We start from the raw sequence: 18,877 nt of genomic DNA on the forward strand, positions 1-18,877 counted from the left end.
AGGAGCCTTGAAGGGGCTCCGGGAGCCCCACAATGGGTAACCCCCTCCCCAGGGCACCCCACCGAGGCACTGAGTGCAAAGGTACAGGGACAAGTTGAATGGCTAAAACAGTTGTTTATTAATTAACGCACACACACAACACCCAGAGCGAGTCTGTGACACGGCTCAGTGCCATAGGCACCCCGTGTCACCTGAGGAGCCATTACCAGATCAGCCGTAGGGAAGGGTCAGCTCCTGCCTGGGATGTGGCAAGAAAGTAAGGAGCTGCCAGCCTCCCCCCTGCATGTTCCTTCAGGGATCGGATTCAGCGCTGAGGTTTGAGAGGAAAACCCCCGATTTCACTCATCTCTTCTTCTCCAGAACAGGATATTTCCACAGCTCGCAGCTCTTTTTTTATACAAAATACAGTAATAAACGATAACCCCTGAGTAAGAAACCATCAGCTACAAACTCAAAACAAAGTGAAAGACCCTGAACCCTCACTTTTAAGCAAGAAACACCAAAGCACGCACGAGAAGCGAAGGTGTTTCCCTGCGCTCGGAAGCACAGCAGAGCCCTCACCGCAAAGCTCTCCCGCTGTACCCACCAGCAACAACAAAACCACTAATATGCCTGAATTAACGACAATTAATTTAATTTTTTCCCGTCCCAAAGACTGACCAGAAAACCCCTCACAGAACACAGGTGGAATATTGCAGCTGGGGGAATATTTCTTATATAAAATAGACTTTTTTTTTTTAGCTCACTCACAGACGGGCCGTCCCGGAACCTCTTCTGGGGCCGCGGCGCAGCGACGGACTCTTGTCTCTGTGGCACAGCGGCGGTGGGCGGAGCTCGCTGACAGGCAGCTGAGGCAGCCAGTAAAAGACGAGAAAGAGCCGGGTGTTGGCTCGTTGCACCAATGAGCGGCGGAGGGGGGCGGGACTCTTTTCCCGGATGTGGTGACCGGTGCGGGGGGCAGCTGCTGGGTGTCACCGGTGGTTGAGGGAGGTCGCAGCCATGTCGGAGCGGAAGGTGTTGAACGTGAGTTGGGGGGGGGGGATCCCCCGGTTGGGGGGTGCTGGGGGGGGTCTGTTATCGCTGTGGGGATCCCCCAAGCCGGGCTGGTCCTGGGAGGGTTCCCTGATCGCTGAGGTTGGTCCCCAGGCCCGGGGTGCTGGGGAGTCCCTGGCCGGTTGGGGGGGTCCTGAGGCGGAGCGGGGTCCCTGAGGGGACTCTCAGGCTGGGAGGGGGGCGGTTGGGGTGGAGATCCCCAGGCTGGGGGCTCCAGGCGTTGCTTGGAGGAGGCTGGCAGGGGCAAGAGGGTTAGGCCCGAAAATCGTGCAAGGGTTGGGGGGGCCTGAGGCCAAGAACGTAGAGATAGACAGACAGACACAGAGCAGTGCTTGGCTCTGGCGGGGAGTGGCAGACGGGGTGCTGGGCACTTGAGACCACGCTTGGGTAGCGGGGGCACACGGGTTGCTGCTGTGTGGAGCTGATATGGCAGCTGGGAGCCTGCCTGCCATGGCTCACGCTGCTCTGGGTAGCTCTGCGCCCAGCACGCACACGTCTCTGTTCTGTCTCTGTAGAAATACTACCCGCCCGACTTCGATCCTGCGAAGATCCCAAAGCTCAAACTCCCAAAGGACCGACAGTATGTGGTGAGGCTCATGGCCCCGTTCAACATGCGGTAAGAGAGGCTGTACCGGTCAGAAGGAAGTGGCTGTGGGAGAGGGGAGTTTGCCTGGGGATTGTTTAGCCTCCATACGCTGCAGGGGAGCTGCTGCCAGCAGCTGTTAGAGGTGACACTGACCAGGAGAAAAAGGGGTGAGGGAGAGGGAAGAGATGCTGTGGGTGATTTGGGGGTTGTTTGAAGAGTAGGTACTGAATTTCCAAAGGAGAAAATAACCATTGCTCAGAACCTTGAACTTTTATTGGTTGGTTTGTTCTCTTTTTTTGATGCGTTATAGACTTTCCTTTCTTCCTTTCTAGGTGCAAGACGTGTGGCGAGTACATCTATAAAGGGAAGAAGTTTAATGCCCGTAAGGAGACCGTTCAGAATGAGGTGTACCTGGGACTGCCCATCTTCCGCTTCTACATCAAGTGCACGCGGTGCCTGGCAGAGATCACGTTCAAGGTGAAATACGTTCTGTATTTTCTGCTCTCTTGCTTTCTGAGGGAGGTTGTGCAGTCTGTGGACGTTACTGGGAGCTGCCTCCGTGGGGAAGGGGTGTCCCAGCAAAGGCTGAGTCTGAGCTTGTGCTTTTTGGTGTCTCTTCCCATATTGTGGCAGTTTGTAGTTCTGAAGTGTCTCACCCATCCCTGGAAACCTTTGTGTGCAGCTCTGGAAGTGGCCACAGAATGGCTGGAGCAGAATTGCCCCAGTACAATGATTTTGCTGTCTTGTTGCTTCCTTAGACAGACCCTGAGAACACAGACTACACCATGGAGCATGGCGCCACTCGCAACTTCCAAGCTGAGAAGCTCTTGGAGGAAGAGGAGAAAAGAATGCAAAAGGAGAGGGAAGAGGAAGAGCTCAACAATCCCATGAAGGTAAGAGAACGTGCCCTTGTCTGCAGAAGGCAAACCTCTGTCCTGCCTTGGCTGGCTTTCCCCAGCAAAGCAGGTAGCTTCATTCTTCAGGCTCCCAAGGTATTACTGTGCTGTGGACAGGCAGGGGACAACTCTCTGTCCTCAGGAGGTTTCCTCCTCTGCTGGAACTTGTGACAAGCTGCATCTTGCCCCAGTTTTTCCTGTCCTATTAAGATCCAAAAATGAGGATGATGAGGATCCTCTTAGTGCTCCCTGCCCCATACTGGGTGTTGTTGGAGACTGCTGGCAGGCTCTGCCACCTCACATAACTTCCCTCTGGTCACCCAGGTCCTGGAGAACCGAACCAAGGACTCCAAGCTGGAGATGGAGGTTCTGGAGAACCTGCAGGAGCTGAAGGAGCTCAACCAGCGCCAGGCAAACGTGGACTTTGAGGCCATGCTGAAGCAGTACAAGGAGTATGAGGAGGAGCAGAAGCGCAAGGAGCAAGATGAGGATGAGCAAGAGATGAAGTGAGTGGTCTGGAAGCACTCGCAGGCGTGTGAAACTGGCCACGCTGGCCATGGCAGGGCTGTATCTCACCCTTTCCTTAGCACCCCAAAGGCACTTAGGAGAGGGTCCTGCCTGAGAGACCTGAGTTCATGGGAGTTGTGTGGGTGGGATGTAGTCCTGAGCGGGCTGTGAGGAGACTGGGGACAGTTCAAGTGTTTGGGGAGGGGAGAGAAATGCCTGTGGTGGAGGTGGTGGGGTTTTGGTATCGCTGGCCCGTCTGCCGGGGGGATCTGGGCTGCTGCAGGGGCCTGACTCCCCCTGAGAAGTGTCCTTGTGTGGAGAGATTCTGCACCTGGCTGAGGCTGCAGATCTCCATGCTGTTGACCTTCAGGCACTGCTTGAACACGACTTCTTAAAAAACACCTGAGAAGGTGGATCCTATTGCACTGCTGCTGAATCCCAGCTCCCCTGGCACGGTGCGCGGCCGGCCCCGCTCGGCGCGGCGGTGGCCGGGAGCCAGCTCTAACCCGTCCTGCGTGGCCTCTCTCCTCGCAGAGCCATGCTGGAGCAGGCCCAGAACCGGCGGCTGCTGGTAGACTCCGACTCTGACGAGGAGCCTGCGAAACCGCCCACGAAACCCGTGGCAAAAATTAAACCTACGGACATCCTGCAGGAGGTGAGCGGGGGCAGAGCCTCTTCCACCCACCACACCTCTTCCCCCAGACCGAATCCGCTGTCCTGGGCTGCCTGGTGCCTATTTTTGTCCCCGCGATGCTGGAGCCCTGATGCCTGTCACGCATGAGCAGCTTAGAAAGCCCGTGTCCCTGTGCACTGGGCTGAAAGCAGACAGGGATCAGGAGGTGATTGTAGATGGCGTCTGCTGACAAAGGCTGGGAGGGAGCTGTCCCCGTCCTCGCTCAGGATGTGGCTCCCCTTTCAGCTCGCTTCTGCCTTGGTCACGTTTCAGGGATAATTTCAGCGCTCTGAAAATTACAGCGATGAAACCGCTGCCTGGGACAGCCTCTCCTCCTGTTTTGTCCGTGTTGGAGACACGCAGAACAAAAGAGCTTTCAGTGCCCGGCTTGCAGGGGAGGGATTATCCCCGCAGCCAGGCCCCTGCGCTGCTGCTCTCCGGGGTCGGTCGGTGTCTGCAGGGACCTCTGCGCGGTCGGATGAATCAAAGCTGCCGTGTTTCTAAGCCGGGCTGGGGTTAATCTCAGCGATGTTCCCTGACCCAGCGCTAATCCTCATGCCCTGGGGGAGTTCACATCGGTGGCTGGACCACCTGCAGCCCCGGTTGGGCAGCCCCGTGGCATACATCTGGGTCCTCAGCGGCCCAGGGCCAGCGCGTGGCTGTGCAAGGCTGGATTTAACTGTCACAGGCAATGGGACATTTGTCCCCAAGGGCTGTTTTGCAGGTGTTTAGATCCGTATCCCCGTTGTTTGTCTGGCTTGTGCCAGTCACTGCAGGGAGGAATACCCCCGCTGGCTGCTCTGAGCAGCTCTCCTCATGTCTCTTGTGCTTTGTGCTGCTGGTTCTACCACTCCTTCTTCTCCCCCATCCCTCTGCCTCCCCTCCAAGGCCAGAGCACCCTAACGCCCCTGCTCTGCTCTGCAGGACCCTCAGCCTGAGAGTAAGAAGATGAAAACTGAGAGCTGGGAGCGGAGCGTGGGCAAACTGAACACCAAGCCCCGGCTGGCCGGGCTGGTCGCGGTGAGGAAGCAGAAGCCAGATCCTGCCCGGGCAAGTGGGACAGAGGACCAAGGCACCACAGCCAACACCGGTAACTGCTCACGTGGGGATGGGGTGGCCTGAGGTGGACCATCAGGGAGGGGTCTGGCAGCACCCAAGTGGCGTTTAGCTCCGTCTTCAGAGCCTGAATGCTCTCAGGTCAAGTCCTTGTTGTGGGACAGATGGGGTGGTGATGGTGTAAGAACAAGGGGTTGTCCCCGTTTCCAGGAGATGTCCTGATGGGGGAGAGTTTCCTTCCTGGCCCTTGGCCGCAAGCCAAGGCCTTGGAGACAGACTGTCAGGGCCAGAAGCTTCAAAACAGCGTCTCAGTGCACAGATACGGTGCTGGGAACCGTCAAAACAGCGAGATACGAGTGGAAAAGCAACCAAATTGCTTTGGTTTGGGGTCTGATTGTAAAACCTGCCAAACTGTTGGAGTTTGAAAGCTTTAAAGAAGTGGTGGAAACAAGCAGAAAGGCTTTGAGCCCCTCATCGTTCAGTGCCCCAGGAAGCCAGAGGATCTGTGGATTTGGGGAAGGATCCCATGAATGGGTTGTTTCTGGGCTGACTGGTCCTAAGCCTTTGGCTTAGCGAGTCCCTCTGCCCTCAGGGGCTCCTGGGGAAGGACAGCTCCTGTGGTTGCCCCGTTTTGGAGATCCTTTCAGGCCAGGGGGACAAGGCACCGCTCAGACTCTGGCTCGAGCAGCCGGCGCAGCGAGCCGGGCTTGTGTTTCCGCACGGCTGGTTGCTCCGAGCTGGCGGGGTTTGCCAGGGAGGGCTCTACCTGATGGTGTCTGCTCTCTTGCTCCGCTTCCAGGCTCGTTTCCCACAGCAACGGGCACCACGTCCTCTCTTGGCTTGTTGGGGGCGTATTCGGACAGCGAGGACAGCTCGAGTGACTGATGAGCGACCGAGCCAGCCCGGAGCAGGGATCGGGGCTGTCCTCCCCTCCCAGCTGACAGCAGCTGCTCTCCAGCACGGAGCTGGCGTCACAGCCGTCGGGCCCAGCGGGGTTTCCAGCCCATCTGGAGTCCCTGTGGCTTCACCTGCCCGGCGCAGGGTGTGCGTGTGTCCATCCTCCGACAGGGACGAGGCCCCGGCCGCCCTCGCTGGCTGACACCACCCCCAGACTCAACCCGCATGAGTCAGCCAAGAAGACGATACCCTCCTCGGGGCCCCAGGCTGGCTGTGCCCAAACCCAGCTACCAGCCAGCCCCGGGGGCAGGATGTGTCCCAGCCCTGCACCCACAATGTGTGCGGGGGCGCCGGGGCCGGACGGGACTGTGGTTTCTCCGTTTGGGTGGTGCCCGCTGCCCTCACCCCCACGCTGGTCGTGCTTGGGCCTGGGGACATGACTCACAGACTCTCCCACGGCAGTAAGGGGACCTCAGGGCCTTCCTACCCTCCTGCCCTGCATCCCTGCTCCTGCTCAGCACCCCTCTATTGCCGCGGGAGGACCCCCAGCACCACTTCTCCGGCCCTGGGTGTCCCCTGCCCCCGCTGCGGGGCTCAGATCCCACGGCTCGGTGACAAACCCCTCCTCGTGCAGAGGTTTGCTGTTCTACGGGTAATAAATAGGATGTGTTGGAGCTGGTTGTCTCTTCGTCTTCCAGAGCGGTAATTTCTGGGGGGCTCGTGGGGCGTTTCTGAGAGCCAGGGAGAAAAGGCAGCCCCCCCCCCCCCCCAATCCCGTCCCAATTAGCATTCCTCGCACATGCGTTGTAATTAACCTCTTCAAATATTAACGCTGGCTCTCGGGCTCAGCCCCGGGGTTGGTGGTGGATGGGGTCTGGGGGGCTGGCAAAGCTGGGGGGCCCCTGGCCATGTGCCCCCCCCATAAGCTGTGTCCTGCTCCCGCACATGTGCCCCCTCCCAGCTCCCTGCGCCCCCCCAGCACCAGGCCAGGATCCCGGGGGGACCTTTGTTCTGGGAAGAGACAAGACAAGGAGCCAAGTCAGGGCACGGCTGGGGGGTCCCCGGCCCTCCTGCCCCCCCAGGGTGGTCCCTGAGGCTCCCCCCAAGCCCTGTGGTGTTGGGGGGCAGGGCCCCCCCTTAACGAGCTCTGGGAGCAGAGGGGGGTGACCCTGCAGCTGGGGGGGCTCCATGTTCCCCCCTGAAGCCCCTGGGCTTGCCCCCCCCATGCCCTGGGGCAGCCCTGGGAGCCCAGAGGGGCCGGGGGGGGCTCCTGTGTGACCCCCCCCCTCCCACTGTCACCGGGGGGGGGGCAGGTGTCACTTGGGGGTCCCGGTGACCCCCCGGTCACCGCAGCGGGGCTCAGCCTTCCCTTCCCGTGGGTCCCTCCCGTGCCAGTGCCCCCCCGGCGAGGCGGGCGCGGGGGGGGGGGGTGGGCCGGGGGCTCCGGTCCGCGCCACGCGCGGCGGCGACACAAAGCGGCTCCCGGCGGCGGCGGCGGCGGCGGCGGCGGGGGGGGTCCCGGTGCCGGGCGGCCCCGCCATGGCCAAGTGGCTCCGGGAGTACCTGGGCCGGGGGGCCCGGCGCTCCCCCCCTCGCCCGCCCCAGCCCGACTACAGCGGCGGCGAGCGCCGCCCCCCCGGTACCGGCACCGGGAGCGGGAGCGGGGCCCCCCCCGGCGCTGCCCTCCGCGGCCCCGCTGCTTCCCCTCGGCACCGGCTGGTGCGGGTGGGGGGCGCGGGGCCGGGGGGCGGCCCCCGCCGGCTGGAGCAGGTAGGAGCGGGGGACACCGGGGGACACGGGGGATAACGGGGAGCACCGAGGGGCAGCGGGGGTGACACCGGGGAGCACCGGGAGATACCGGGGGGCAGCGGGGCAGGACCCGGGGGGAAGCTCGGGCACCGGGGAGGGCAGAGAAGGGACCGGGGGGCAGCGTGGGGGGGACTGAGGAGAGGAACCGGGAGCACCGAGGAGCAGGACCGGGGGACACCGGGGGACACCGGAGAGGTGAGGGGGGCTGGGGAGGAGTGGGGGGAGCACCGGGGACGGGGGACCGGGGAGAGCCACGGGGTTCGGGAGGGCAGTGGGGCACCCGGGGGAGGACCGGGGGTCACTGGGAGAGGGAACGGGGGGCGGCGGAGTCACTGGGAGAGGGGGAAAGGGGTCGGGGGACAAAGGGACCGGGTGGGAGGGAGCGGGGACAGGGCTGGGGACCCCCGTGTCAGGGACCTGGGAGAGCCTGCGGGGTCCCGGGGAGGGGACCCAGGGAGCGGGGACCTGGGGGGGAGGCACTGGGGGTCCCGTCCCACCCAGGGCACCCACCCGCAGGGCCCCGGCGAGAGCGAGTACTCGGAGCCCTTCGAGGGGGAGCAGGACCCGGCGCCCGAGGGTGGCTGCGAGGAGCCCGGCGAGGCCACAGGTGGGTGACACCCTGGGCACCCCCCCAGCACCCAGCACCCAGCCCCACGGGGGTCCCACGGCCGTCCCGTCCCCACCGCGTCTCCCAGCCCTGCCTGTCCCCAGGGTGCCCGCGGCAGGGCGAGGGCCGGCGGGCGAGGCCACGGCGGGGACCGCAGCTCTACGACACCCCCCACGAGGAGTGGGAGCGGGTGGGGGACTGCCCGGGGGTCCCCACCGCCCGGGAGAGCCGCCTGCCCCGCCACGACGAGCGCCCGGCTGACGAGTACGACCAGCCCTGGGAGTGGAAGAAGGATCACATCTCGCGGGCGTTCGCAGGTGACAGCATCCCGGGGCGCTGGGTGCCACCTCGGGGTCCCCCAGCACCCATGGGTCCCACCCCGGGGTGGGGGGCAATGGGACACCACAGCAAGGCAGAGCCGTGGTGGGGACATCTAGGACGGTCCTTTGTGCTCTGGCAATGAGAGCTGGTGGCCCAGTCACCGGGTGCCCCCCAGCAGCAGGCAGGGGTGGTGGGACCCCACGGTGGGGTGACACCCCCCCTTTGTCCCTGCAGTGCAGTTTGAGAGCCCCGAGCGCTCCCCCAGCCTGTCCCGGCAGCTGCCGCGACCCCCCCGGTCCCCCGCAGGCGCCAGGCCGGGCTGTCCCCCCAGCCCCCGGCACGTGGACACCTCACTGCCCCTGGAGAAGCAGGCGTGAGTCTGGGAGGGGGTTCCTTTCTCCATGGGGTGGCATCAACAGCCCGGTCACATGTCATGGCATGGAGGCAGCCCTCTGGGGTGCAGGGTGCCCCACAGATGGGTCCCCATGGTGTGAAGGGTGCCCCATGGTGTGGATGGGTCCCCATGGGGTGGAGGGTGCCCCATGGTGTGGTTGGTCCCTTTGGTGGTGTTGGGTGCCCCAGGGTGTGGTTGGTCCCTTTGACATGGTTGGGTGCCCCATGGCATGGATGTGTCCCCATGGCCTAGAGGTTCCTCCTGGCGTGGATGGTCCCCTCGGTGTGGATGGGTGTCCCATGCCATAGCTGGTCCCCATGATGTAGAAGGTGCCCCATGGCACAGACAGGTCCGTGTGGGGTGGATGGGTCCTCATGCCGCAGAGGGTGCACCACGTTGCTGATGGGTCCAAGGGGTGGGGACGGTGCCCCATGGCATGGTGGGTGCCCAGATGGGTCCCAGGGCCCTGGGGCCGTGTGGCTCGGTGCCGCTTGCCGGGGTGACGCCCGCCGAGGTGCCACGTGCCAGGGTGACACCCGCCGCCACGCAGGTGGTACCATGGCCCCATCGGGCGGGCGGGCGCCGAGACGCTGCTGGCGCTGTGCCGCGAGGGCAGCTTCCTGGTGCGGGACTGCGAGACCAGCCCCGACGACTACTCGCTCTCGCTCAGGTGAGCGCGGGGCCGGCGGTGGTGGGGGGACACGGGGACGGCCCTGGGGACAACCCAGGCACGTGATCCACATCGACGTGCACCTACGGGTGACCAGGCCGTGCGCCGCGTGCCTCAGTTTCCCCTCTCCGCCCACAGGAGCAGCCACGGCTTCGTGCACGTGAAGCTCACGCGGACGCGGGAGCAGCACTTCGTGCTCGGCCGCGCCGGGGCCGCCTTCCCCTCGGTGCCCGCGGCCGTGCGGCACTACACGGCGCGGGCGCTGCCTGTCCGTGGCGCCCGCCACCTCTCCCTGCTCTACCCCGTGGCCGCGCAGCCCCTGTGAGCCCAGCGCCGCCGGGGACCCCCCGGCTGTGCCCCCCCGTGTCCCGCAGCACCCCCATTAAAAGCCGATGCGCGGCCCCCACCCGTGTGTGCCCTGCGGCGCGTGGGCACGGCGACGCTCTGGTCCCTCTTGGGGCTCAACTCTATGGTGTCCCTGGGGGAAGGCAGGACAACGTGGTGGCCCTGCCACCACTCCCACCCTGGTCCCACCATGTGCGCCCACTCCCACCACCCCCCAGCAGCCCGGGGGTCCGGCCCCCCCCCACCCCAGGACCTCACCTCGGGGACAAAGCATGGGGGTGGCACTGCCCGGGGTCACCCACCATCAACCGCCCGCGTGGTGGGGGGGGGGTCCATGGCGGGGGGTGTGGGTGCTCCCTGCGTGGCCAGCGCAGCCCTCGCTTGCCGGCGCAGAGCGGGGCTCCCCTAAAACCGGAGGGGGGGGCCCGGATGCGGGGGATGGGTGCTGCGGGCACCGCGCAGCAGAAGGCGAGGCAGGATGCTGCAAACCACCGTGTTGGGGGGCTTTTCCTGTGGAAAGGGAGGGTTTGGGGGGGGGGGGTGACCCTCTCCTGGCCGGGGATGGGTGGCACAGTGGGGTACAGCTCCTCTCAGGGCCGGGGGGCAGCGGGGGGTCCCTGTGCCCGCTGCAGCCCCCCCTGGTACAAGCTGTTCTCCGTCACTGTGGGGGGTGGCAGCGGCTTCTTGGGGGTCTGCGCCGAGCGGGGCAGCACGTTCAGGTAGATGCCTGTGTCTGGAGGGGGCGCAGTGGGTTTTGGGGGGCACAGGGCTGGGCATGGCCAGCTCTGGCCCGCCCGAGACAGAGCGCAGTGGCTGGCACAGCTGGAGGACCCTCCGGGGACCCGTTGGGTGCCCCCAGCCCTGGGGCGAGCCCCAATGAGCAGGTGGGGTACAGCAGGTGGGGGGGGCACGGGGGTATTGGGGTACAGGGGTACGTGGGGTGGGTGGGCACAGGGCAGGGTACAAGGGTGGGTGGGTGTGGGGTGTTTGGGGGGGGTAGAGAGGGACTCGGGGGTATTTGGGTGTGGAGTAAGGTGGGGACAGGGCAGAGAGGGACAGGGGGAGAGAGGGACAGGGTATTTTGGGACGGGGTATTTGGGGATGGGGTATTCAGGGAGGGGGCATTGGGGGGGGTATTGGGGAGGGGGTATTTGGGGAGGGGGTATTTGGGGACAGGGTTACCTGAGCTCCTGCGCCAGCGCCGGTGGCCGATGAGGGCCAGTCCCAGCAGGAGGGCCGTGCCCCCCAGGGCTCCCGCCAGCCCCCACGCCAGCCCTGCAAGGACACCCAGCTGGGGCCACCCCCTTGGCACCGCTGGCACCCAGGCACGCGGGCACAGGGATGGAGGGGACAGTGGGGACAGCGGGGACACGCTTACCAGCCTGATGTGTTCCATCAGCTGTTGGTGGTGAGGGGAGAGCAGTCAGAGATGTCCCTGTCCCCATCCCTGCCCCTGTCCCCATCCCTCCTGCACTGTGGCTACCCCAAACCCACCAGGAATCTCCCTCCAGGCACCCCATCAACCCCCACGGTGGTGCCACCTCCCAGGGACCCCACTGACCCCCACCACGCCACCGTGTCCCAGGGACCCCATCAACCCCCACGGTGCTGTCACCTCCCAGGGACCCCACTGACCCCCACCACGCCACCATGTCCCAGGGACCCCGCTCAGGCCCCCGGGGGTTCCCCAGGGAGAAGGGCCAGGGCCAGGGCCCCCCCCCCCGGGTACCTGGGGTGACGCGGAGCAGGGTGCCGTTGCCGGTGGCCGTGCTGTGCTGGGGGATCTCGAGGGTGACCCGGCAGAGGTAGCGCCCAGCGTCGTCCCCCCGCGCCTGGCGGAGGCTGAGGGTGGCCCTGGGGGGGTGCCAGGCCAGGCGGAGGCGGGGGGCGCAGGGGGCCGGGGGCGCGGGGACGGTGGGGCGCAGGCGGGCGGCACAGAGGACCCCGCGCCCCGTGTCCTGCACCCACTCGAGCCGCAGCAGGTCCCAGGGCTCGGCCGCCAGCACCTGGCACCCCAGGGCCACCCCGTCACCTGCCGTCACCTGCACCTCGCCCGGGTCCTGGCTCACCTGCAGGGCGCCCGCTGCCGGGAGCAGCACCCGGGTCACGGGGGGCTGTCACCCGCCACCCCGCTGGTCCCCAGGGCCACCCATGAGGGTGCTGGGGCACCCCAGGGACCAGCAGCCTGCACATCCCCCCTCGCTGCTGCCTCCGGCCACGTGCCACCCTGCATGTCCCTCTGTCCCCTTCCTGTCCTCACACACACGGTCTGATCCCCCCCCGTGTCCCCCATCCGTCCCCACCGCCTCCATCCTGTCCCCCTGCCACAGCCACCCACCTCTGTCCACCCACCCATCCCCATCCTGTCCCCATGTCTGTCCCTCCCTCTGTGTCCCCAGCCCCTCTCTGGTCCCCACTCAGGACAGACGTCCCCAGTAGCCCCCGGCCACCACACAGGGGCCTGCCTGAACCCCCTGCCCCCCCCCCAGTGCCCCCCAAATGGCCTGTCCCCAACCCCACAGCCCAGCCATAGTGTCCCAGGCACTGTCCCCTCTGTCCCCCCCCCAGCCAGCCCTGTCCCCCCACTCACCGCCAAGGAGGGGGATGAGGACCCCAAGCCCCCACATCCCAGCGCCAGCCCAGCCACCCTGCTCTGAGGGTCCCCAGGGGGTCCGTGTCCCCGAGGGGTCCCTGTCCTCAAGCCGTCCTCGTCCCCAAAGCGCCGCTGTCCCTGCAACATCCTGGCCCCTCGTCACCCAGGTTGTCTCGCTGTGACGCCACGGCTTCCTGCCACCGCCACCGGCCCTGCGCAGGCCAGGGGAGGGGGACAGGGACAGGGACGGGGATGGGGACAGGGATGGGGACAGGGATGGGGACACCATCTGGAGCCAGGGCAGGGGATGGCCCCACCTCAGGCCCCCACCCCAGGCAAGGGGGCCTGGGGTGACACCAGCCTGGCCCCACGTACGGGGACGTGCCACCCCGGGACCCCCCACTAGGACACCCCCCCCGAGGGGGCCACATCCTGCCCCCAGGGCGGGCCGGGGGGCCCAGCACGGCCTCACAGGGAGGGTGGGGGTCCCGGCCTGCGAGACACCCACCCCCCCCCAGCGTGGCAGTGCCCCCCACCCCACCCCAGCCCAGGGTGCAGGGGGGCTCAGGGGTGCCGCTGCCTTGGGGTGGGGGGTCCCCAGCCCGGGGGGTCCCAGCCCCAGGGGGGGGGTCCCAGCCCAGGGGGCTCATGGCCCCCCTCGCCCGGGGGTGCTGGCGCGGGAGGTGCCAGCAGACCTCCCACCGGCAGGGGGCGCCCCCCGTTTCGGGGGGGGGTCTCAGGCTCCCCCTTGCTCGGGGGGCCCCGGGGGGGTCTCACCCCGCCCCCCCCGGACTCCATCTCCCAGCATGCCGCGGGGCGGCGCACGGGGACCCCTGGCGGCGGGGGCAGGGGCGGGGCGGGGGGCGGGGCCGGGGGCGCCGCTCCCCCTTTGTTGGTGCCGGCGGGGCCGAGCGGCGGCGGGGCCGGCCCGGTATGGGCGAGCAGGTGGGGCCGGGCCGGGCCGGGCCGGGCCGGGCGGGATGGAGGGGTGCAGGGTGCAGGAGGGGTACAGGGGGGATGTAGGGGTGCAGGATGGAGGGGTGCAGGGGGGGATGGAGGGGTGCAGGATGGAGGGGTGCAGGGAGCATGGATGGGTGCAGGGGAGAGGGAGGGGAACAGGACAGAGGGGTGCAGGGGGCATGCAGGAGGAATGGAGGGGTGCTGGAGGGAGTGATGGAGGAGGGATGGAGGGCTTCAAGAGCAATGGAGGGGTGCAGGAGGGATGGAGGAAGGAGGGAGGGAGGGGTGCAGGGGTGCAGGACAGGGATGCAGGAGGGAGAGGGATGGAGGGGTGCAGGAGGCGTGCAGAAGGGGTGCAAGGGTGCAAGAGGGATGGAGGGGTGCAGGGGGGATAGAGGGGTGCAGGAGGGATGGAGGAAGGAGGGAGGGGTGCAGGGGGGATGCAGGGGTACAGGGGGGGTGCAGGAGGGGTGCAGGGGCGCAGGAGGGGTGCAGGGCTGTCCCCCCGCTGCCCTCACCCTGCTCTCACACACACACACACACACACTTGCCAAGTCATCCCCCTCCCGCCATGCCGCACAGCCCCGGCTCCCCGCGGCGCCTGGCACGCCTGGGCCCGGCGGGAGAGGGGGGGGCTAAGGGGGGACCGGGGGAGCGGTGGGGTTTGGGGGGCGCTGACCGCGGGCGGGGGGGGCCGGGCAGGAGGCTCTGCGGAAGATCATCACCACCCTGGCCGTGAAGAATGAGGAGATCCAGAACTTCATCTACTCCCTCAAGCAGATGATGCAGAATGTGGAGGTACCGGGGACCCTGCCCTCCCCCTGGGGATCTTGCCCTCCCCCTGGGGACCCCCATCCCCTTAGGGACCCCCATCCCCCTGGGGACCCTCATCCCGTAGGGACCCTGCCCTCCCCCTGGTGACACCCATCCCCTTGGGAACCCTGCCCCCCCCCTTAGGGACCCCAATCCCCTTGGGGACCCCGATCCCCACCCCGGCACACCGGGGTCCCTCACCCTGACACCCCAGGGCATTGTGCCCAGGCCAACTCGTCGCGGGCGCAGGAGGACCTGGAGGGCGAGTTCCAGTCGCTGTACACGCTGCTGGACGAGCTGAAGGACGAGATGCTGATGAAGATCAAGCAGGACCGCGCCAGCCGCACCTACGAGCTGCAGGTCAGCACCCAGCCCTGCGTGTACCCCCCCCCACCCACCGGCACCCTCGCCCACCGCTGCCCCTCTCCCCTCCCCACGCCAGGCCCAGCTGGCTGCGTGTGCCAAGGCCCTGGAGAGCTCGGAGGAGCTGCTGGAGGCGGCCAACCAGGCCCTGCAGACGGCCAACCCCCACGACTTCCCCCAGGTGCGTCCCCATCGGCGCGGGGGGATGTCCCCATCCGGCTGCCCCCCGTGCTGGGGGTGTCCTGACCCCCCCCTCGCCGGCCGGTCGATGCCACCCCAGAGCTGCGCTCACCCCACGCTGGCACCCTCCTTTCTTTCTGCGCTGGGCGCTGGGCTGGCTCTGCCGGCTGTGGGGCTGGGGGGGGGCACGGTGACCCCTCCGGGGTGATCCCCGAGCTGCCTGGTGCCCCCTTTTCTCTTGAGACAAAGGGGCACCGTGGCAGGAACACGGGGGGCACTGGCGGGTGTATGGGATGCTGTGCCATGGGGGTGCTGCAGCTGTGGGGTACTGCTGCAGGGATGCAGGGATGCTGTGCCAGGGGGTACTGCCATGGGGATGCTGTGCCATGGGGTACCGCAGCTGTGGGGTACCTCTGTGGCGATGCAGGGATGCTGTGCCATGGGGTACCGCTGCGGGGGTGCTGTGCCATGGGGGTGCTGTGCCAGGGGAGTACGGCTGCGGGGATGCTGTGCCATAGGGTACCACAGCTGTGGGGCACCTCTGTGGGGATGCAGGGATGCTGTACCATGGGGGTGCTGTGCCATGGGGTACTGCTGTGGGGGTGCTGTGCCAGGGGGGTACTGCTGCAGGGATGCTGTGCCATGGGGATGCTGTGCCATGGGGGTACCGCAGCAGGGACATGGGCACGCTCTGCCACGCTGGCACCGGAGCAGGGCTCCGGGCACGCTGTTGGGCGCTGGCTCCTGGCACCGCTGTCTCACCTGCTTTTTCTTCTTCCTCCTCCTCTTTCCCTCCGCGCTCGCCAGGCTGCCAAGCAGATCAAGGATAGGTACGGCCCCCCCCGTCCCCCCCAGTGCCCGCTAACCCCCACCCTCCTCCTGGTGGGTGCTGGGGGGGCTTTGCCCACCTCGCCAGGGCCGCGCAGGGCAGGGGGTGAGCAGCCAGGGCTGGGTGGGTGTCTGGCTCCCGGCCCCGCTGACCCGTGTCCCCGTGTCCCCCCCGCGCAGCGTGACGATGGCCCCCGCCTTCCGCCTCTCGCTCAAGGCCAAGGTGAGCGACAACATGAGCCACTTGATGGTGGATTTTGCCCAGGAACGTCGCGTGCTCCAGGCCCTCGCCTTCCTGCCAGGTACTGCCCGGGGTGACGGGGGCACCGGGGGCACAGGGCACGGCGGGGGGGTGTCTCCTGGTGCAAGGGGAGGGCAGTGCCAGGGGGGCACGGAGGGCTGTGCCAGCCTGGCAAAGGGACAGTGCAAGGAGGGGGGTGCAGGGTTTAAGGGGTCTGCTGGGTGCCAGGGGATGGGGTGAGGAGCCGGGGGGGTGCCAGGCCTGGGGCACGCTGTGGTACCCCAACTGGAGGGGTGAGAAGGTGCTGGGGATGGAGGGGTGAAGGGGATTGGGGTCCCTAGGGTGCTGTGCCATGGCTGGGATCTCTGAGGTGCTGAGCCCATGGGACCTATGGGTGCCCTGGGGGTACTGGGGACACCCTGGCTGGCAGCAGAGCAGGGTGGGGGGACACTGGCACGGCTGCTCCTGCGGGCAGTGCCCAGCACCCCCGAGATCGACCTGGCGGAGTCGCTGGTGGCCGATAACTGTGTGACGCTGGCCTGGAGGCTGCCCGACGAGGACACCAAGATCGACCACTACGTGCTGGAGTATCGCAAGACCAACTTCGAGGGGCCGCCCCGCGCCAAGGAGGACCAGCCCTGGATGGTGGTCGAGGGCATCAAGGGCACCGAGTACACCCTGTCCGGTGAGGGCACGAGGGCAAAACCGGCCCCAGATGTGCCAGGCTGGGTGCGGGTAGCAGCGGGCTGGGGCTGTCCCAGGGGACTGGGGCTGTCCCAGGGGGCTGGGTGGCAGTGCCAGGCTTTGTAGGGGACATGGGGGTCACGGTGCCACCCCCTGTGACCCTGCTGTGCCCGCAGGGCTGAAGTTTGACATGAAGTACATGAACTTTCGGGTCCGGGCGTGTAACAAGGCCGTGGCGGGCGAGTTCTCCGAGCCGGTGACTTTGGAAACCAGAGGTGGGTACCAGGGCACCCGTCACCCCCCCCCACCCCGTGCCACGCCGCCCCATCCCAAGCGTGGTGCCAGGGTTCTGTGACCCCCCCTGTCTGTGACCCCACCTGTGACGGTGCCTGTCCCCAGCATTCATGTTTCGGCTGGATGCCAGCACGTGCCACCAGAACCTGCGGGTGGAGGAGCTCAGCGTGGAGTGGGACGCGACGGGGGGCAAGGTGCAGGACGTGAAGGCGCGCGAGAAGGATGGCAAGGGCAGGACGGCCTCGCCCGCCAACTCGCCTGCCAGGTAATGCCACCCCCTTTGTCACCCCAGCACTGCCACCCCCTCGCTGGGTAATGCCAACCCGCCTCGCCGCTGTCTGTCTGTCCTAGGGCGGTGCAGTCGCCCAAGAGGATGCCCTCGGGGCGCGGGGGCAGGGATCGCTTCACCGCCGAGTCCTACACGGTGCTGGGTGAGAGCTGGGGGCACCCGGTGGGTGCTGGTGGGGACCCTGGGGGCACCCAAGGGTGCATGAGGGGGAGAGGGTGGCCCTGCGGGCACAGGGGGTGGTGTAGGTGGGCACGGGGCACCCAGAGGGACGTGGTGGGGCTGGGGGACAGGACAGGGCAGCCCGTGGGTGCCACCAGGCAGAGCCGTGCCCGCAGGTGACACGCTGATCGATGGTGACGACCACTACTGGGAGGTGCGATACGACCGGGACAGCAAAGCGTTCGGCGTGGGGGTGGCATATCGCAGCCTGGGCAAGTTCGATCAGCTGGGCAAGACCTCGGCCTCCTGGTGCCTCCACCTCAACAACTGGCTGCAGGTCAGCTTCAGCGCCAAGCACGCCAACAAGGCCAAGGTGCTGGACGTGCCCGTGCCCGACTGCATCGGCGTCTACTGCAACTTCCACGAAGGTGGGTGTGGGGTGGGAGCGGGCAGCGTTGGGGGTGGGCGCAGGGACTGCCACCACCGTGGGCATCGCCACCACCATGGGCACCAGCGTGTCCACCGTGGGCATCGCCACCACCATGGGCACCAGTGTGTCCACTGTGGGCATTGCCACCACCATGGACATTAGCATGTCCTCCATGGGCATCGCCAATACCATGGGCACCAGCGTGTCCACCATGGGCATTGCCACCACCATGGGCACCAGCGTGTCCATTGTGGGCATTGTCACCAGTATGGGCGCCAGCATGTCCACCCTGGGCATCACCACCAACATGGGCACCAGCATGTCCACCATAAGCATTGCCACCAGTATGGGCACCAGCATGTCCACTGTGGGCATCACCACCAATATGGACACCAGCATGTCCACCATGAGCATTGCCACCACCATGGGCACCAGCGTGTCCACCGTGGCATTGCTACCACCAGGGGTACCACGACCACCATGGGCACCAGTGTGTCCCCCACGGGCATTGCCACCACCATGGACACCACCATGGGCACGGTGCTGGGGGGGTCTGCAAGCTCTGTGCCCACCTGTGACCCACCCCGTGCCCCCTCCCCATGCCCACAGGCTTCCTGTCCTTCTACAACGCCAGGACCAAGCAGCTGCTCCACACCTTCAAGGCCAAGTTCACGCAGCCGGTGCTGCCCGCCTTCACGGTAAGGGGCACGCAGGGCTGGGCAGCTCCTCGGGGGCTGCCAAGGGGGGGTTCAGCCTGCCCCCACCCCTGTGCCAGCCCCCCCCAGCCCAGCACCCTCCTGTGCCCACAGGTCTGGTGCGGCAGCTTCCACGTCTCCTCGGGGCTGCAGGTGCCCAGCGCCGTGCGGTGCCTCCAGAAACGCAACAGTACGGCCAGCAGCTCCAATGCCAGCCTGCCCTAGGGCCCCCCCGGCCACCCCCAGGCAAGGCACTGAATGTACCCCTACCCCCCCCCCCCCAAACCTCCCCCCCCCCACCCCACACGCTGCGTTGGCAGGGCTGTGCCAGCCCCCAGGGCTGGGGTGCCCCCACACCCACCCACGGCCCCACATCTGAGCCCCCCCCACTCCATGCCACCCTCCCCACAGCGCTGGCACCGGGCTGGGCACGTCGCCCCCCCCCAGTGAGAGCTTCTTCTGGCCTGAGAATAAACTGGGACGTCGGTGTGACGTGGCCGTGGCTGGGGTGGGGGGTGTGGGGGGCAGGGGGGG

At 66.8% G+C, this 18,877-nt stretch overlaps 4 protein-coding genes across 4 annotated transcripts; 3 read left to right on the forward strand and 1 right to left on the reverse strand.

The window, feature by feature from the left end:
• The first annotated feature begins 945 nt into the window (after nt 1-945).
• YJU2 (YJU2 splicing factor homolog) lies at nt 946-6,342 on the forward strand. Its single transcript, XM_068420704.1, has 8 exons — nt 946-1,023; nt 1,569-1,669; nt 1,972-2,116; nt 2,398-2,532; nt 2,860-3,041; nt 3,577-3,697; nt 4,640-4,805; nt 5,571-6,342. The coding sequence occupies exons 1-8, from the start codon at nt 1,000-1,002 to the stop codon at nt 5,654-5,656; spliced, it is 960 nt and encodes a 319-aa protein (XP_068276805.1). The 5' UTR covers nt 946-999; the 3' UTR covers nt 5,657-6,342.
• Nucleotides 6,343-7,207: 865 nt separating this feature from the next.
• On the forward strand, nt 7,208-9,794 carry SHD (Src homology 2 domain containing transforming protein D). The gene is made up of 6 exons (XM_068420828.1): nt 7,208-7,438; nt 7,994-8,084; nt 8,189-8,401; nt 8,640-8,778; nt 9,350-9,469; nt 9,608-9,794. The coding sequence occupies exons 1-6, from the start codon at nt 7,208-7,210 to the stop codon at nt 9,792-9,794; spliced, it is 981 nt and encodes a 326-aa protein (XP_068276929.1).
• A 610-nt stretch (nt 9,795-10,404) lies between these two features.
• On the reverse strand, nt 10,405-12,466 carry TMIGD2 (transmembrane and immunoglobulin domain containing 2). Its single transcript, XM_068420937.1, has 5 exons — nt 12,405-12,466; nt 11,544-11,897; nt 11,193-11,213; nt 10,997-11,089; nt 10,405-10,547 (listed from the first exon to the last, which is right to left on the reverse strand). The coding sequence occupies exons 1-5, from the start codon at nt 12,439-12,441 to the stop codon at nt 10,405-10,407; spliced, it is 648 nt and encodes a 215-aa protein (XP_068277038.1). The 5' UTR covers nt 12,442-12,466.
• An 817-nt stretch (nt 12,467-13,283) lies between these two features.
• Nucleotides 13,284-18,656, forward strand: FSD1 (fibronectin type III and SPRY domain containing 1). Its single transcript, XM_068420620.1, has 13 exons — nt 13,284-13,352; nt 14,070-14,165; nt 14,409-14,540; nt 14,623-14,724; nt 15,531-15,553; nt 15,732-15,853; nt 16,268-16,477; nt 16,653-16,751; nt 16,876-17,035; nt 17,122-17,201; nt 17,395-17,646; nt 18,258-18,346; nt 18,458-18,656. The coding sequence occupies exons 1-13, from the start codon at nt 13,341-13,343 to the stop codon at nt 18,566-18,568; spliced, it is 1,488 nt and encodes a 495-aa protein (XP_068276721.1). The 5' UTR covers nt 13,284-13,340; the 3' UTR covers nt 18,569-18,656.
• Nucleotides 18,657-18,877: the final 221 nt, after the last annotated feature.

Source organism: Nyctibius grandis, chromosome 31 (assembly GCF_013368605.1).
Source record: "Nyctibius grandis isolate bNycGra1 chromosome 31, bNycGra1.pri, whole genome shotgun sequence".
In the NCBI taxonomy this organism is placed as follows: domain Eukaryota; kingdom Metazoa; phylum Chordata; class Aves; order Nyctibiiformes; family Nyctibiidae; genus Nyctibius; species Nyctibius grandis.

What these genes read in the sequence shown, in the direction of transcription:
- YJU2 (XM_068420704.1), top strand. Translation starts at nt 1,000, where the DNA reads ATGTCGGAGCGGAAGGTGTTGAAC. An exon ending in AGCTCAACAATCCCATGAAG is followed by an intron (nt 2,533 to 2,859) that starts GTAAGAGAACGT and finishes CTGGTCACCCAG; the next exon opens with GTCCTGGAGAACCGAACCAA. An exon ending in AGGCACCACAGCCAACACCG is followed by an intron (nt 4,806 to 5,570) that starts GTAACTGCTCAC and finishes CTCCGCTTCCAG; the next exon opens with GCTCGTTTCCCACAGCAACG.
- SHD (XM_068420828.1), top strand. Translation starts at nt 7,208, where the DNA reads ATGGCCAAGTGGCTCCGGGAGTACCTGGGCCGGGGGGCCCGGCGCTCC. An exon ending in GCCCCCGCCGGCTGGAGCAG is followed by an intron (nt 7,439 to 7,993) that starts GTAGGAGCGGGG and finishes ACCCACCCGCAG; the next exon opens with GGCCCCGGCGAGAGCGAGTA. An exon ending in GACTACTCGCTCTCGCTCAG is followed by an intron (nt 9,470 to 9,607) that starts GTGAGCGCGGGG and finishes CTCCGCCCACAG; the next exon opens with GAGCAGCCACGGCTTCGTGC.
- TMIGD2 (XM_068420937.1), bottom strand. Translation starts at nt 12,441, where the DNA reads ATGTGGGGGCTTGGGGTCCTCATCCCCCTCCTTGGCG. An exon ending in CCTCATCCCCCTCCTTGGCG is followed by an intron (nt 11,898 to 12,404) that starts GTGAGTGGGGGG and finishes TGCTCCCGGCAG; the next exon opens with CGGGCGCCCTGCAGGTGAGC. An exon ending in CCTGCTCCGCGTCACCCCAG is followed by an intron (nt 11,214 to 11,543) that starts GTACCCGGGGGG and finishes CACCACCAACAG; the next exon opens with CTGATGGAACACATCAGGCT.
- FSD1 (XM_068420620.1), top strand. An exon ending in GCCGCACCTACGAGCTGCAG is followed by an intron (nt 14,541 to 14,622) that starts GTCAGCACCCAG and finishes TCCCCACGCCAG; the next exon opens with GCCCAGCTGGCTGCGTGTGC. An exon ending in GGCCCTCGCCTTCCTGCCAG is followed by an intron (nt 15,854 to 16,267) that starts GTACTGCCCGGG and finishes TCCTGCGGGCAG; the next exon opens with TGCCCAGCACCCCCGAGATC.